This window comes from Lissotriton helveticus, chromosome 7 (assembly GCF_964261635.1).
Source record: "Lissotriton helveticus chromosome 7, aLisHel1.1, whole genome shotgun sequence".
NCBI lineage: Eukaryota > Metazoa > Chordata > Amphibia > Caudata > Salamandridae > Lissotriton > Lissotriton helveticus.
The window spans coordinates 816,631,545-816,647,138 of NC_136068.1; the positions used below are offsets into that span (position 1 = coordinate 816,631,545).

Sequence of the window (15,594 nt, forward strand, 5' to 3'; positions counted from 1 at the left end):
TAGGTGGGTGGACGAGATCAGGCTCCAGGGGGGCGCGCGGGCGTCCACAGATGACTCCGTGGCGGAGGCCTTCGCGGCCTACTTTGAGAATTTTTATCGGGCTAGAGACCTAGGGGGAGCGGAGGTAGTGCGGGCCTATCTGGGAGATATGGAAATCCCGCAGTTGACCCCCGAAGATTGTGAGACCCTGGAGGCAGACTTATCACTTACCGAAATTACGGAGGCGCTGGCGCTTTTGAAGCCTGGGAAGGTGCCGGGCCCCAACGGCTTTCCGGCGGAGTTTTTCAAACGGACGGGAGACCTCCTCTCGCGCCACCTGCAGGGATTGCTCGTCGAGGCGTTTGATGCCGGGCGGCTCCCGCCGGATTTGACCCTAGCCACCATAGTCCCAATCTATAAGGAGGATAAACCCAGGGAGGAGTGCTCCTCCTACCGCCCAATCTCCCTCCTTAATATCGAGACCAAACTGTTGGCCACTATTTTGGCGCGACGCCTACGACAGGTCATTCCAGATCTAGTGCATCCGGACCAATCTGGGTTTCTCCCGGATAGGGCCACCAAACTCAACTTACGGCGAACCCACAATTGGCTCCAGGAGGTCTGTGACAGGGATGAACCCCACTGGTTCCTCTCCCTGGACGCGGAGAAGGCGTTCGACGCGGTACATTGGCCCTTCTTGATGGGCACGCTCGAACGCTTTGGGTTAGGGCCTAAGTTCTTAGGATGGGTGAAGCTGCTCTATTCGAACCCCAGAGCGAAGGTGAGGGTCAATGGCAGGCTATCCAGAGAGTTTGCGATAGAGCGGGGGACAAGACAGGGGTGCCCGCTATCCCCACTGCTTTTCACCCTCACGATTGAAATCCTGGCGATTCGCATTCGATACAACGGGGACGTGAGGGGGTTTCACTGGGGGGAGTCGGACGCGGACCAGGAGAAAATCTCCCTCTACGCTGATGACGTTTTATTGTACATCACGGAGCCGACTAAGACTATCCCTGCCCTATTTAAGGAGCTGGGAGACTTCGGGGCAGTGGCCGGCCATACCATTAACTGGCACAAATCGGTCATTTACGATCCTCAGGGGGCCCCTAGAGGGGAGTGCTTGCCCGAACAGCTCCTGCACACCACAGAGGGCTTCCGATATCTGGGGGTTTTCATCACCCGAGACGCCCGTCGTTCCTATACTGCTAACATTGACAGGATCCTGGTGGCCGCGAAGGCGGAAATGGAGCGATGGCGACAACTCCCACTCACCATCCTGGGCAGGGCCGCCCTGTATAAAATGATCCTTCTTCCGAAATTCTTATACGCCCTCCAAAACGAATATTACCCGCTGCCTGCCGCAACTACATCAAAAATACACGCTGACCTCCGCTCCTACCTGTGGCTGGGGAAACAACCGAGAGTGGCACTAACGACTTTGCAGCGGCACCAATACAGCGGGGGCATCTCGCTTCCCAACTTAGAGGCATACTACTGGGCCGAACACCTGGCCCCGGTCAACGAGTGGATACATGCCCCAGCGGATCACCCGACCTATGCCCTAGAAAAATCCAAATGGGGCGCAAGGACGGTCTTACACTTCCTGTACGGGGGTATGGGGGGTCGTAGGCTTCTCCCGGCAACTAGAATCACCCTAACGGCGTGGCGTAAAGCTACGGTGAAAATGGGATGGCAACATAGACCCACCCGGCAAACCCCCCTGTGGTCCTGCAGCTGGCTGACCGAACTCCACAAACTGAGGGGTTTCAAACAGTGGGATGACATTGGCATCTCTACGATCGGGGATGTCGTGGCGAGGGGGGGGCTGAAAACCTTCCAGGCACTGCAACAGGAATTTGGTCTTCATAACACACAATACTTCCGATACCTGCAATTGCGACATGCGTGGGGCACACAGAACATATCCCTTACTGACATTCCCCAATATGCACCACTTGAGGGACGCCTGCTCCAGGAGCGGATACACAGGGGGGCGGTATCCATGATCTACAAAACACTGACAAACAATATGCTAGGTGACCTACAGGCCTTGAGGGAGAGATGGGAGGGTGATGTGGGCACGTTTGAAACCCTGGATTGGGAACTCATCCTCATGCACCCTAGGGAGGTGGCCATCAAATCGCGGCTTCGCCTCATCCAATTCAAGGTTCTCCACAGGGCCTACTTTGATAGGACACGACTCTTCCGGATGGGGAGGGCCGCTGATGCCTCCTGCCTGAGGTGCCAACATCCTCAGGGTGATTTCTACCATATCATCTGGGGTTGTTCCGTGATTCAGGGGTACTGGAATGAGGTCTTCACAGAATTATCAGCAGTTCTGGAGGTTGACGTCCCCAGAGACCCTAGGTTGGCGCTCCTGGGCTTGTCGACTGAGGTGGATGTCACGCGATACTCTCTTATCTTCCTGTTGTTGGCGCTGGTAGTCGCCAAGAGAGATATTGCTAGAATGTGGGGGGCACCAGGACGGCCGACTCTGGATGACTGGAGACGAGGCCTAGACATGTACATGGCAGCTGAGAGGGTTACGTATAAAGCGAGGGGGTGCCCGAGGAAATTTCGTAAAATATGGGCCAAGTGGAGGCACTATCACGGACTCGAATAGGGGGATGCACTGTGGAGAGGGGGGGGAAAATTGAGGGTTACGATATGGCCCACAGAGGTGGTCTCATGTACGAATGTTTTGCACCTGTTGAACCTGGAGGACCCGGAGGATGAGTCGACCTAATGCTTGTGGCTTCTGCCATGTGGGGTGTGGAAGACGCGAGATCCGGGGCCTGGGGGGAGGTATGGGGAACGAGTTGTTTGGGGGGGGGGGAGGTGAAGGGCGGGAAGGGGGACCTCGGATAGAGGCCTCTCAGTTGCCCGGGGATGTTCAGTGTGATAGTTGGGAGGGGGGGTTTGGGGTGAAAAATTGGACCACGAAATGATCTTATCGTGATAAATACTGTATGCTACTGTGTTCAAAATGTTGCGTATCACCGGGGGTTGGCGGAATGTTGACGCCCCCCCCGGATTGCCACACTGCTTTTCTTGATGATCCGTATGATGCAACAATAAAAGAAATTTACAAAAAAAAAAAAAAACAAATAAAAAAAAAAAGAGTAGCCTTCTTGAGAAGAGGTGTAACCACCGCCAGTTTCCAGCTAGATGGCACCTCACCACTGGAAAGTGAATAGTTACAAATCTGTCTAAGACTAGGAAATAGATCTGAAGCAAATTCCTTCCAGATTTTATGAGGAAGAGGGTCCAGTGGGGAGCCGGAAGAGACCCCCAGAGCCAGCCCACCAAACTCCTCCTCTGGCAACAATTCAAAGTGGTGCAGAGTGCCCAGGTTCACAGTGCCGGCTTCCACCTCTACACATGACGTATTTCCTGCATCACGAGAAGAGATGGTTATCGGTCCGCTGATTCAACTTGCTGCTGCCCCTGGAGTAGTTGTTATGAGTCCATTTATGATGGTATTGATCTTTTCCTAAAAAAAGAGAGCCAGTCTATCGCAGAGATCCTGAGATGGCAGAATCTCATTTTGTAAGCACTTAGTATTGGCAATCTTGTTGACCAATCTAAAAACACATTTAGATTTTTTTAGAGTATTTCAGAATAGTATCTGCAAAATATTCTGATTTGGCCGAGAAGATTGCTTTTTTACAGATGGGTATAGCTGTTTTCGATACAATCTTATCCTCATCTACATAATGCTTTCGCCATTTCCTTTCAGCCTGTTTACATTTCAGTTTCAGTTTTTTTTTACATTTTCATCAAACCATCTGGCTGAAGGTCTGCCTCTACTTTTGCATACTTTCAGAGGAGCAATTTGATTAACAGTCGCCATGATCTCACTACAGAATTCTACATAATACGCCTCCACTGATTTGGCAATATCCAAAGCCTTATTAATGGTAAACGTTGAGGAGGATGTTACCTTCTTTAATGCCCTCTTCCAATCCCTGTTTAAAAAACACCTACCTTCCCCATTAGCAGGAGCTTCTTTACTAGGAACAAATGTCAGGAATGTAACCAAGAAATGGTCAGTCCACTCCATCGGAAGTACCTTTATCTGCCCGGTAGCATTTCCCTCAGTAAATACTAAATCCAACACGTGCCCCCCTTTAGGGGGTAGGATTGGAGAAGAGTCGAAAAGTCTGTGTCCAAATTACCATTGAGCCACATGTGAAAGTCTCCAACTATAAGCACTCTTGAATGCGTAAGGGCCAAATTATCAATCACAGCAATCAATGCCTGCAGACGGAGCATATTAACAGGGCCCGGGGGTCTATAACATACTGTACCGTTTAGCAGATGGCCTTTGGTGTCTTTTAAGGAGAAACACAGGAGCTCAAATACCTCCACCATGTCAACCTCCAAAGGGGCAACATTCCAGCTGTCTTTAAACATTATACCGACCCCCCTTCTCTACCAAAACCTCTAGGTTTGTAGAAGACCTTATATCCAAGAGGGCACGCCTGCCCTAAATCAACCTCCGACTCATGATATGTCCAGGTTTCAGTCATGAACACAGCATCTAACTGATGTGCCTCAAAAAGTAGTTGGATCTCTGTACAGTGTTTGGGGTGGGAGCAAACATTTAATAGTCCACAACTCAGAGCCTCCCTCCTACTAAACTCAGCATTCAGGCTTGTGATTCCCTCAATCCTCAGTACTCCTACCTCATTGCTCATAGTTCGCCAATCTTCCACAAGGTCTCACTTGTGTAACACCGAATTCCTGCATTACGAGCAGCATGGCTAGCGCTGAGCGCGGGCCGGGCGTAGACGGGCTTGCCTTTGGCGCGCCCGCTGCGCGTCCACGCCAGCACGGAGTGTAAATAGGCAGGGGAAAAAGAAACTAGAGCGCTGACCCAGGAAGCAGGCGTGTCCGCACTAACAGACTGACAGCGCTGGGTCTAGTGCATGAAAGGTGCCAAGTGCAAGGAGGGTAAAATCGGAGCCAAAGTCCCCACAAAAGTTAAAAAGCATACATACATACAAACAGTCAATATTTACACCACCAATGGAGAAACTACATAAATGCTGTAGACTGCTGAATATGCTACTTACCTAATGTAACAATATTTCTGGTGGATACACAACCTTTTTGCGGATTTCTCATCTTATGACTATCCTCAAGGTGCCAGTTTGGTTACAGAAACTATATATATATATATATATATATATATATATATATATATATATATATATATATATATATATATATATGAAACATTGTAACTAAATGAAGTAATTTGTTTCTTCTGGTGGATACCTTTTCTTGTGGATTCCTTGCTTTATGAGTGAGTTCCGTGAGTATTGCTTATTATGACAGGAAATCATGAAACACAGCCAGGGCAAAGTACTGAATCCAAGGATAGCGGTCTTGCAGATGTAAGGTACAGGAATGTTGGTGTGAGAGCAGTAGAAGCCACCATGGACCGAATGGCCACAAGTGCCCTCTGGAAAGCCTTTCTCGGACATGTCATAGCAGATCTTGATCTGCTATGACATGTCCCAGTTCACAGTTCTTCCCCGCCTTGCTTTCCTTGGCTTTGGCAAAGCCCACAAAACGCTGATCCCCCACTGTATGTGTTGTGTGCTGTTCAGCTTATGTAGCCACTTATGTATCCTCCTCATTGCTGGGATGTGGAGGTAGGTGGGAGAAAGATGTCGGCATGATGCACTGACAAAATTTAAAGGCAGACACCACTTTGGGTAGAAAAGACAGGCAAGGGCAAAGATACAACAGGTTGAATATACTGAACGGTGGCCTGGCAAAAAAAGGCTCTACGTTCACAGACCCTACGAGCTGAAGTCATTAGCACTAAAACGACAGTTTCAAACTGAGAAGTCAAAGTGGACAACAGCACGGAGGCTTAAGTGAAAATGACATTAGAAAAGCCAACACAAGACTTAGATCCAACTGAGGAACTAAAACCAGAGCCAGAGGAAACCAGTAGTACATCATTTCCAATAGTGGAGACTTAAACAAGGAAGACACAGGAGAAACAGGATAGTGGATAGGTTCCGGGCTCACTGTGCCACTGGATTCAAGCTATCCTGGCTGATAAGGGGTAAACCTCGAAGCCGGTCCCAGGATGCTTGTTTCCAGTCCAGGGAGGACCTGGTTTGGAGGTTGGGGCTGGACTGTTCCCATGGAGCATAGGGTCAAGACTGATTAGCATATGGCCAGGGCTACACTGGGGTGGCATGGTGAGAAAAAGAATGATTGATTTAACCCAGATCTCTTGACTGGGGTGAATGTTTTGATTTGTTCTGCATTCCGTCCTTCAATTGTGTGTCTTTTGCCACTAAATACCAGTACACTCTGTGAACCTAGCTGGAAATGCAATGAATAGATCATCATAAAAATGAGACTGAAACATGTACAATCTTTTCAATTTGCCGCATTGATCATGGATTGGTTTTCTTATAGTCAAGATAATATTCACAACTTCAGATGGCTACCATGTGTGAGAGAGGGAGCGGAAGCTGATGAAAATAAATTACTTACATATAACTATAGTTCCCCAGTACTGGAATCTTTCATAGATTCACATGCTTGAATCATTCTGTCGTCGAGATGGGAGTCCCCGGTATATTAAAATAGCAATGCAAGTTAACCTAAACTAGAAAAAAGACCTAAGGCCATTTCAGGTTTGTAAAACATCTTAGCTGTTTTGTAAAAGAGATCAAGCATAGGCTTCAGCCAAACAATACACCCTACCCTCTAAAACACTCCTGAGAGAAACCTTGGACATTCAGATTTTCACAGCACCATTGTAAGACATACGCCTGCAATGGTCCAAAAGGTAAGTTTCTCAGGAGAGGAGGGTGGTTCGCATGTGAATCTATGAAAGATTCAATACTGAAGAACTATTGTTACAGGTAACTTATTTTCTTACTCCACTATTGGAACGGTCATAGATTCACATGCTTGAATCCGAGTAGCCAGCAGTTACTAGCCCATGTTTGGTGAACAGACTAGCTTAAAGTATCAATCTTCTGAACATTAAAACCAAGACATGCCATAAATTATGATCTTTTAAATTCGCAATAAATGACAGAGATCTAACTTATAATAGCATAGCCTTATAGAAAAAAAGAGAGGAGGGGTGAAGGAGAAAGCTCACCGTTAATGAAAAAGGTTTCTCAGCACCGCCTGGCCCACTGCTGTGTCACTGCAAACTGTGGAGTCCAAGCAGTAGTGCTTGGCAAAGATGTAGCAGCTCTGCATATGTCCTGGATCGGTTCTCCCGCAAATAGGGCAATTGAGGCTGAGACCACTCTGGAAGAATGAGTAAGCACCACAGGCGCCAGGAGAGGTTTCCCTGCAGATTGATGGCAGAACTGAATAGCACTTGAAATCCAACGTGCAATACTCTGGATAGGATATAGCCTTTACGAGGGGCACTATGGGGAACAAAGAGCTGAGGTGATTTTCGAAAGGCTTTATTTCTTTGAAGATAGAATTCAAGACAGCGTTGTATATCCAGCGAATGAAGAGCTCCTTCCGCTGGCATTGTAGGTTGTATAAAGAAGGTTTTGAGGATAAGAGGTTCAAGCAAGTGAAAGTCTGAAGGAACTTTGGGATTTAATCTACGGTTGGTTCGCAGGACTACTCTATCATCCCTAAATTAAAGAAATGGTTCCTGGATTGTAAGAGCCTCAATTTCACGGACTTGAGATAAGCTTTATGGATAATAAAGGTTGCCTCATAAGTTGCAAAAGGACTACATTAAGATGCCAGAGCGGTGGAGGAGGTCTGACTGTGGAAAGACCCTAAATATCTCTTTTATGAACTGCTTAATGATCCTAGTTGACCTTAAAGAGGACCTTGAAGATGTCCTTCTAAAATGAGATATTGTAACCAGATGGACCTTAATGGAGGAATGAGCTAATCCAGATTTTTTCAAAAGAAGGATGTAAGGAAGGATTTCATTAGGTGAGGAAGAGAAAGGATGTACTTTTGATTCTTGACACCAAAGGCAAAGTCGCTTCCACTTCATTCTATATGTTTTGTTAGTGCTCTATGCCAGGGCATTGGAGAGAATCTCCTTGAATTCAGATGGTAAAACTCAATGTGTTCAGGAGCCATGCAGCTAATTGAAGCGATTTGGGATACAGATGTAGCACTTGTCCCTGAGACATCATGGAAGGAGATGGAATGGGAGTCAAGAGGATGTACTGTCTCTCTGAAAGTAGGAGGAGTTCCGCGTACCAATGCTGATGCGGCCATGAGGAAGATTCTGCAGGGTTCTGCCTTCATCTTCATCAGCAGCCTTGACAGGAGGGGAATCAGTGGAAAAGCGAGGGCAAATGTGCCATCAAAAAAACATTCCCCCAAGAACCTGGATGATGATGCCAACTTGAGAAGTACCAGCATTTCTTGCTCTCTGGAGTAGCAAAAAAATCCACGGTTTGTTTTCCCCACTGGAGACATATCTTGTTGAGTATCCCCAGATGCAATTCCCATTCATGGAATGATGACTTGAGCCTGCTTAGTGTGTCTGCTATTGTGTTCTGAATGCGCAGACAGTGTTCCGCTCTTGAAGATACTCCATTTTGGATAGCCCATTCCCAGGTGCACTGCGCCTCCTAAGAGAGGAGGTGGGATGTGGTGCCCTCTTGCTTGTTGACATAATGCATCACGGTTGTGCTTGTTTGTTTGGACTAAAACCGCGGTTCTTTATTTTTGGCAGGAATGCTTGCAAGGTTAAATGCACTAATCTGAGCTCAAGTAAGTTGATGTGGAGATGCCGATGTTGCTGCTGCCAACTGCAAAAAGAACAATTGATGGACAGAATGCAGAACAATGTCATGCATTCACCCCCAGCACAGAGATCTGGGCCTAAATCCATATTTTTTTTACTCACCATGCCATTCCAGTTGGGACCCAGCCATATGCAAATCAGTCTTGACCCTGTGCCAAATGGAAAAAGTCCAGTCCGAACTGCCAGGCCAGGTCCTCCCTGCACTGTAAACAAGCATCCTAGGACCAGTTTCAAGCTTTCAGCCCTCATCAGCCAAGATATATTGGAGAGCACGGGCTCCATGTCTGGGCATACCCGTCCCACTCGGGTGACAAATGCAACAAGCATTTGCAATGCAATAGGTCTCGCATTTACGAAAGTTATAGCTAATGGCACTGTAAATGACAGTGTATTTTATTTATGTGTTGTTTTTAAAACAGATAACTAAAAGGCATTGTCATTTACAATAACCATAGCTTAAACTCTTGCAAATGCGAGCTCTAAACAATAAAGTATGGATTATGGTGAAAGAATAAAAATAATGGCACACTAGGGGAAAGATAGTGGTAAAATACCAGTGAGACTACCAAAAATGGAAACAAGCATAATCCTTAAGAAAAACATTGTTAAAAGTCAAAGATACAAAATTTCGTATTAAGCATTACTCCAGGAGAGAATTTAGGGGTCACACTAAATCTGGATTAAACGAAATCGGGCTCTTTGAGGGAGAAAATCTTAAATCAAAAAGTCAGGGGTGTAAACATAAAAACGTGCGTTTTGTCAAAAGTGCATTAGGAGTCCAAGGTAAAACGGACAGTAATTTAAAGAGATACACTTGAAAATAAAACTGAAGTTACACAAATGTGACATGTTAAAAAAAAGACAAGTAGGAAGTAGTGCTTGTGAGAGCACAGCGCTCTATAAAAAACAAGCGATGCGCGCTCTGTGCTGGGGGAGGGCCATTAGCCTGTAAGAACTCGCGGCAAGATCAAAGGAAGGGTGGGAGGGACATTGGGGAACAGATGGCCATGAAAGTTTATGGGCCAAAAGCGCATGCCTGTGGCCACGTGAACTCGAAGAAAACCGCACGAAAAAAGCGGTGGTTTCACGAGGATTTTGAGCACTTGAATTCTCCCCATTTCCCATTCCTTCGGAATGGAAAAGGCGAGACCTAAAAAGAACAATTGATGGACAGAATGCAGAACAATGTCATACATTCACCCCAGTACAGAGACCGATTTAAATATTTTTTTTTGCTGGCTCCACCAAGAGATGGCCTGGACCATTGCTCGTGTAATTGTAATCACATCCTCGAAAGTTCCTTCTGCTTGTCGCCATTGCAAGTCGAACTCTTCCTGAAGAGGATGCATTCGTAGACGACAAAAGGGATGCAAGATGACACTGTTCCCAGGAGAAACTTCTAAAGGCAAACTGAAAGTGACTTTTTTTCTTAGGATTAGCTGAGCCAGCGATATCAATTTTGGCTGCCTTTCAAGTGAAGGAAAGGCCTTGTTGAGATTTGTGCTCAGAATCGCCCCCAAAAAGGTGATGATCGTGGAAACGTGTAAGACTGACTTTTCTTTGTTTAAGGTAAGGCCTAAACTCGTGAACACCATTGTGCAAACTAACATGGATAAAGAGCTGCGGATATTGATGGTGCTTTGATCAGCCAGTTGCTCAAGTAGGAAAACACATGATGTGGAACATCAAAAGGACTTCCAAATGCAGGAGATGTAGATGTTTCACCGCTTGTAGGTAGGGCGGGGTGTATGGTGGAATCTGAAGAAATGCCAGAGTTTGGCTAAACTGAATTAGGTTGAGGGCACACTGGTCCGTTGATATTTTGTTGCCAATGTTGGAGTTGCATAGAAATATTTTCCCCTAAGGTGACGTGAAGAAAGGGAGGAAGAGCTAGTCTGAGCCTGAAATTTGTCATTGGCGACACGAGGAATCCTTTCCCAGTCACCCTGCTCAACCTCTAGGAGCAGATCTGTAAAATGCTGCAGATGGTGGATGAAGCTGGGTGTATTGTGGTTGATATGGCTGAAAAAGGAGGTGTAAGAGGGATACCGATAGTTGGTATCCACCTCCATATGATGAAAGACCTCTTCCTCGCGTTCCCCTAAAGGATACCTTACGGTACTGAAGCATCCCCAATGACTTGGCAGTGTCAGAGTCTTTCTTGGTGTCCTGAAGCGCCTCATCAATATACTTCCCAAATAGGGCCTCTCCATCAAAGGGAAGATCAATGATTTTATTTTGCACTTCAGGTTGGAAAGATGTAGTCCTGAGCCAGTCCTGACGGCATAAGTCTGCTCCGCCTCCAAGCGATCTGGGACACTCTCAAACTTGTAATTAGGGGAGAACTTATGGCAATTTCCTCTGCCGACACCAAAAAGAGCCGGGAAACCCAACACAGCATAGAACAGGAAGTAAGGGAGCTGGAGGCTATACCCTCGAGGGTTTGGACGAACCTAGAAAAAAGAACGGCTACTCCTTAAACGCATAGACCTTGACAGGGTGGAATATGCTTTGCTACGCCTCCGCAACAGGTTCTTCTTGAGTAGTGATAGGTGCGGGAGAATGCTAGCACAGATATTGCGAACCAAAAATTGGGCTGCTGCCATCTCATCACTTAAAGGCCTTCAGGAGAAGAGGTACACTTGGACTCCCAGATAGTAGATGAGTTCAGGCAATTTTGTCAGTCCTTATATAGCAAAGATGCGACAAGCGAACATGATAAAAGTGCCTACTTGGAATCAAGAAAGTTCACTCATCTCCCTGAGACGCAGGCAGAGCAGCTTGAAGACCCCATACACACAGAGGCGATTATCTCGGCCATTGGCCGGCTAAAACTAGACAAATCCCCAGGCCAAGATGGCTACCCAGCACGATTTTACAAAACCTTCTGTAGGGAGCTAGTGCTCGTGCTGATGAGGCTTTTTTACTCTATCCTGGATAGTGGAGCGGTCACCGACTCCATGTTGGAGGATGCAATCTCAGTCATTCTCAAACCTCATAAGGACCCTGGTCTTTGCAGCTCTTCCCGCCCTATTTCTCTACTTAACATCGACGCCAAGCTCTTCACTGAAGTTTCAGCGGTCAGGCTGAACCTGCCAATGGCGGGTCTAATTGACCCGGATCAGGCGGGGTTCATTCCCACTCGCCAGTGCGGGGATCATACAAAACGCCTCCTTCAACGCATGGACAGTGTTCACAGGTCCCGCAAGAAGGCCATACTCCTGTCCGTGGAGGCGGAAAAGGCGTTCAACAGGATGTGATGGAAGTATTTGTTTGACACGCTGTAAAGCTTCGGCGTTGGGACCCGCTTTATCCAATTGGTCAATGCACATACCATTCTCCCTGTGCATTTGTTAGGGTAAATGGGGTATCCTCTACCCCCTTTTTGATCGCCAGGGGCACAAGATAGGGGTGCCCGCTTTCGCCCCTCCTCTTTGTCATATACATAGAACCCTTAGCTCAAAAAATACGAGACCACCCAGGCATTCGGTTTGGAGGAGACACCCACAAAATAAGCCTCTATGCAGATGATGTAATCTTCTCCTTCGCAGAGCCCCTCACGTCCCTACCCGCGCTTGCAAGTGAATTAGAATCCTTTGGAACTGTATTGTGATTTAAGGTCAATCTCAGTAAATCCCAAGTGCTCAACTTATCCTCGCCCAGGCACATGTTGACCTCTTAAAAAAGAGTCTCCCCCTGCACTGGACATTTGACTCTATAACCTACTTGGGCATCCTTCTTGCTCCTTCGCTTACAGGTACACTGGAGTTGAACTACTCGGCTCTGGTTGAACAGACTACGAAAGCGCTGGACGGATGGTCTAGGCCTTACCTGGCCTGGTTCTGGCGCACTGCAGCAGTGAAGATGACGGTGCTACCGCAGATTCTGTATCTGTTTTACACCCTGCCCCTGGTCCCCCCTTCGAAAGCTATGCGAGCCCTGCAGTTGGCTATAAGTAAATTTGTCTGGGGAGGTAGAAAGGCACGCTTGTCCGTCTACGGAAGACATGGCTTGGAAGTTCGGGCTGGACTGTTCCCATGAGGCACAGGGTCAGAATGATTTGCATATGGCCATGTCTGAACTGGGGTGGTGGAGTGAGCTAAAGAATGATGATGGATTAAACCCAGATCAGTTGACATGGGGTGAATGTTTGATTTGCTCAAACCCTCCGTCCATCCTCCCCTTTGGTACACTTTGCTAGGGCTTTCAAATGCGATAACGTTCCCCCTGTGGTCACTGAGGGGTAAGCAAATGGCTTTGTCATTACTAGCAGGGCGACAATCGATTCTAGCGCATTGGGGCACTTATACGGTGCTGGATCACAAGGCATGACTTCATAGACTGTAGTTGACCCTAGCCATGGAACGGCTCTCTCTAGTGCAAGACCATAAAGGCAAAAAGTATGCAGAACTATGGGCCCCCTTTCATTTCTTTACTATCTAAAGAATTACGGGAAGTCACCTGCCCCAAATACATACAAATCTTACAGCTGATCCCGAGGGCACAGGACCAGGTCTCACCTGGTACGTAATGATGGAGAATCCCGGGACGACGCAGGATAAGACGCTTCAAAGGAGCTAACGGAGCTCGGTGTAGGTGCCTTTTTTCGTCACTTTCTTTTTCTTTGGTTGGGAGGGTGTTTCCTGTTGTTGTTATTTTTTGGTATTTTGGTAAGTGATGCTTATTTTGTTTTAGTATAACTTTCTAAACTAAGGTTATACAGAAATCGCTGCCAGCCTCCGGGATGTAGGCATTGAAGCTGTGTAAATATGCCTTGGGCATCTATTCCTTGCTGCCGGATAAGGTGTTTGTAGGCATACAGCTGTGTCTTTATGATTGATTGCCTTATAAAACGAAAAAAAAGATTTCTTCCATAAAATGATGATACTATCCCGCTTTCTGTATGTCGTCCAAAACACCCCGTTCCACCTTCCATGAAGCTGGTTCAAAGAACTGGACAGCATGGCCACGAAATTCCTTTGGGGCAACTCAAGACCTCGATTGGCCTTCGCCCACTGTCAAATACCGCCCTTCGATGGGGGTATGGGTGTGACTAATCTCTACCTGTCCTAAATAGCGACCCGATTGCTCATCTTACATGATTGGTTTAAAGGCGGCTGGTCTGACCCAGCCTATAGGATCGAACTGGAGGAGCTAGGTCTCCCACGAATTCAGGCGATGCCATATGGTTGCCTAGTGCCTTTGGCCCTCCTGACAGAGACCTGAGCGGTCCTGCTGGCCTGGCGCTCAGCCTTACGTCACACCCGCTGGGACAACAGCTTGACACAGCAGACACCCCTGTGGCCGGGTACCTGGCTTAAAGAGGTACCAGCATGTGGGACCTCACTGGCATTTCTCAATTAGGTGACGTGTGGCAGGGGGATCACTTATGCTCCTACCAAGACTTACAGACTCTATACACTCTCCATCCCTCTCAGTTCTATAGATATTTGCAGCTACGCCATGCTCTGAACTCACATATACCGGCAGGTATATCACTCTTCCCGAATTTAGCCCAATGAAAGCACAGATTATGATGGGAAATCTGGGGAAAGGGGAGGGGGGTCTCAAGGATATACCGCTCCTTAACCAATAATAGTCCAACAACACTCGACCCGCTCAGACACCAGTGGGAAGCCTGGTTCGGACCCCGGGAGAATGAAGACTGGCGGGACGCCATGATGGCACCAAAAACCATCACTGCCTCAGCCAGGCTTCACCTGGTCCAGCTGTATCTTCATGGCGCATATATCTGTCCCAGTCGACTTCAGAGAGCGGGCCTAAGAGCCACTCCAGCATGTCCACGTTGTAGGTTGGAAACGGCTGACTTCTACCATATTGCGTGGGCATGTCTGCATCTCACCCAATACTGGAAGGCGTTGCAATCCGAGCTCACGGGCGTCCTGGGTTGGGAGGTACCACACGAGCCCCTAAACCTACTCCTGGGGGTCATGGACGGACTGGATGGATCCAGGGCAGACAAACTCCTCCTAGGTACTGCCATCATGGTAGCTAAGCGAGACATTGCAGCATCCTGGATAAACCTGACCCCACCGAGTATAGTAAAATGGAGCAAAGGCGTAGATTGGTGCGCAGGGCAGGAAAAACCACTATATGAGGCCAGGGGATGTCCGGCCAAACACCAAAAGATTTGCGGCAAATACGACGGCTGATGACAATGGAAAGATAAATAAATAATTCATTTTCCCTCATCAACATCCTTCGAAATCCCCCCAACTGCACTTAACTGCACGGTCCGCGGCTGACCTCAAGTGTTTTTTCCACACCTTATCAATAACAAAAACAAATACAAATAGCTCTAGTTTGCAGTTTGAACACTTCGGGTTATCTAGGGAGCTATGTTTCATTAATTATGCTTTTACATCAGTGGTGTACCCATCATCACTAGATAATTGTGTAAGGTCGTCCCACGTTTTGTCATAGGTGTAGCACATCCTACCATTCTTGAAAATATAAGCAGCTACAATGATGCATTATGTAAAGGTAAAGAGCATATCACCAACTTACCTGGTGCACACAGACATTGCATTTGTCACAAAAAACCATTTCATTTCCATCTTCTCCTTCTGGTGATCGACACACATCGCAAACCACATCCTCATCATATTCAATTCCAAGGCCCTCTTCTGTCTCAATTGCAATGTTCATATTCTGATAGCACGTCATCTCAAGCTCTTCCATAACCTTCTCCATGGTAGACTCATCTAATTCTGGAATGTCTGTGTGGAGAATAAGCCAGAAACAAATATTTCACTTTAATAAAACAACCATAAATAGACTCCGATATATGAAAATTTCAAGATAAA

The 15,594-nt window shown here is 47.1% G+C and overlaps 1 protein-coding gene across 4 annotated transcripts in view; it reads right to left on the bottom strand.

The window, feature by feature from the left end:
* The window catches only part of JADE2 (jade family PHD finger 2), an 874,388-nt gene that overhangs the window by 298,955 nt on the left and 559,839 nt on the right, over positions 1-15,594 (bottom strand). For all 4 annotated transcript variants that reach the window (XM_078653277.1, XM_078653280.1, XM_078653278.1 and 1 more), the window contains one exon: positions 15,296-15,507. In XM_078653277.1, the coding sequence (XP_078509403.1) occupies positions 15,296-15,507 (212 nt within the window). The remainder of the gene's footprint in view (positions 1-15,295; positions 15,508-15,594) is intronic.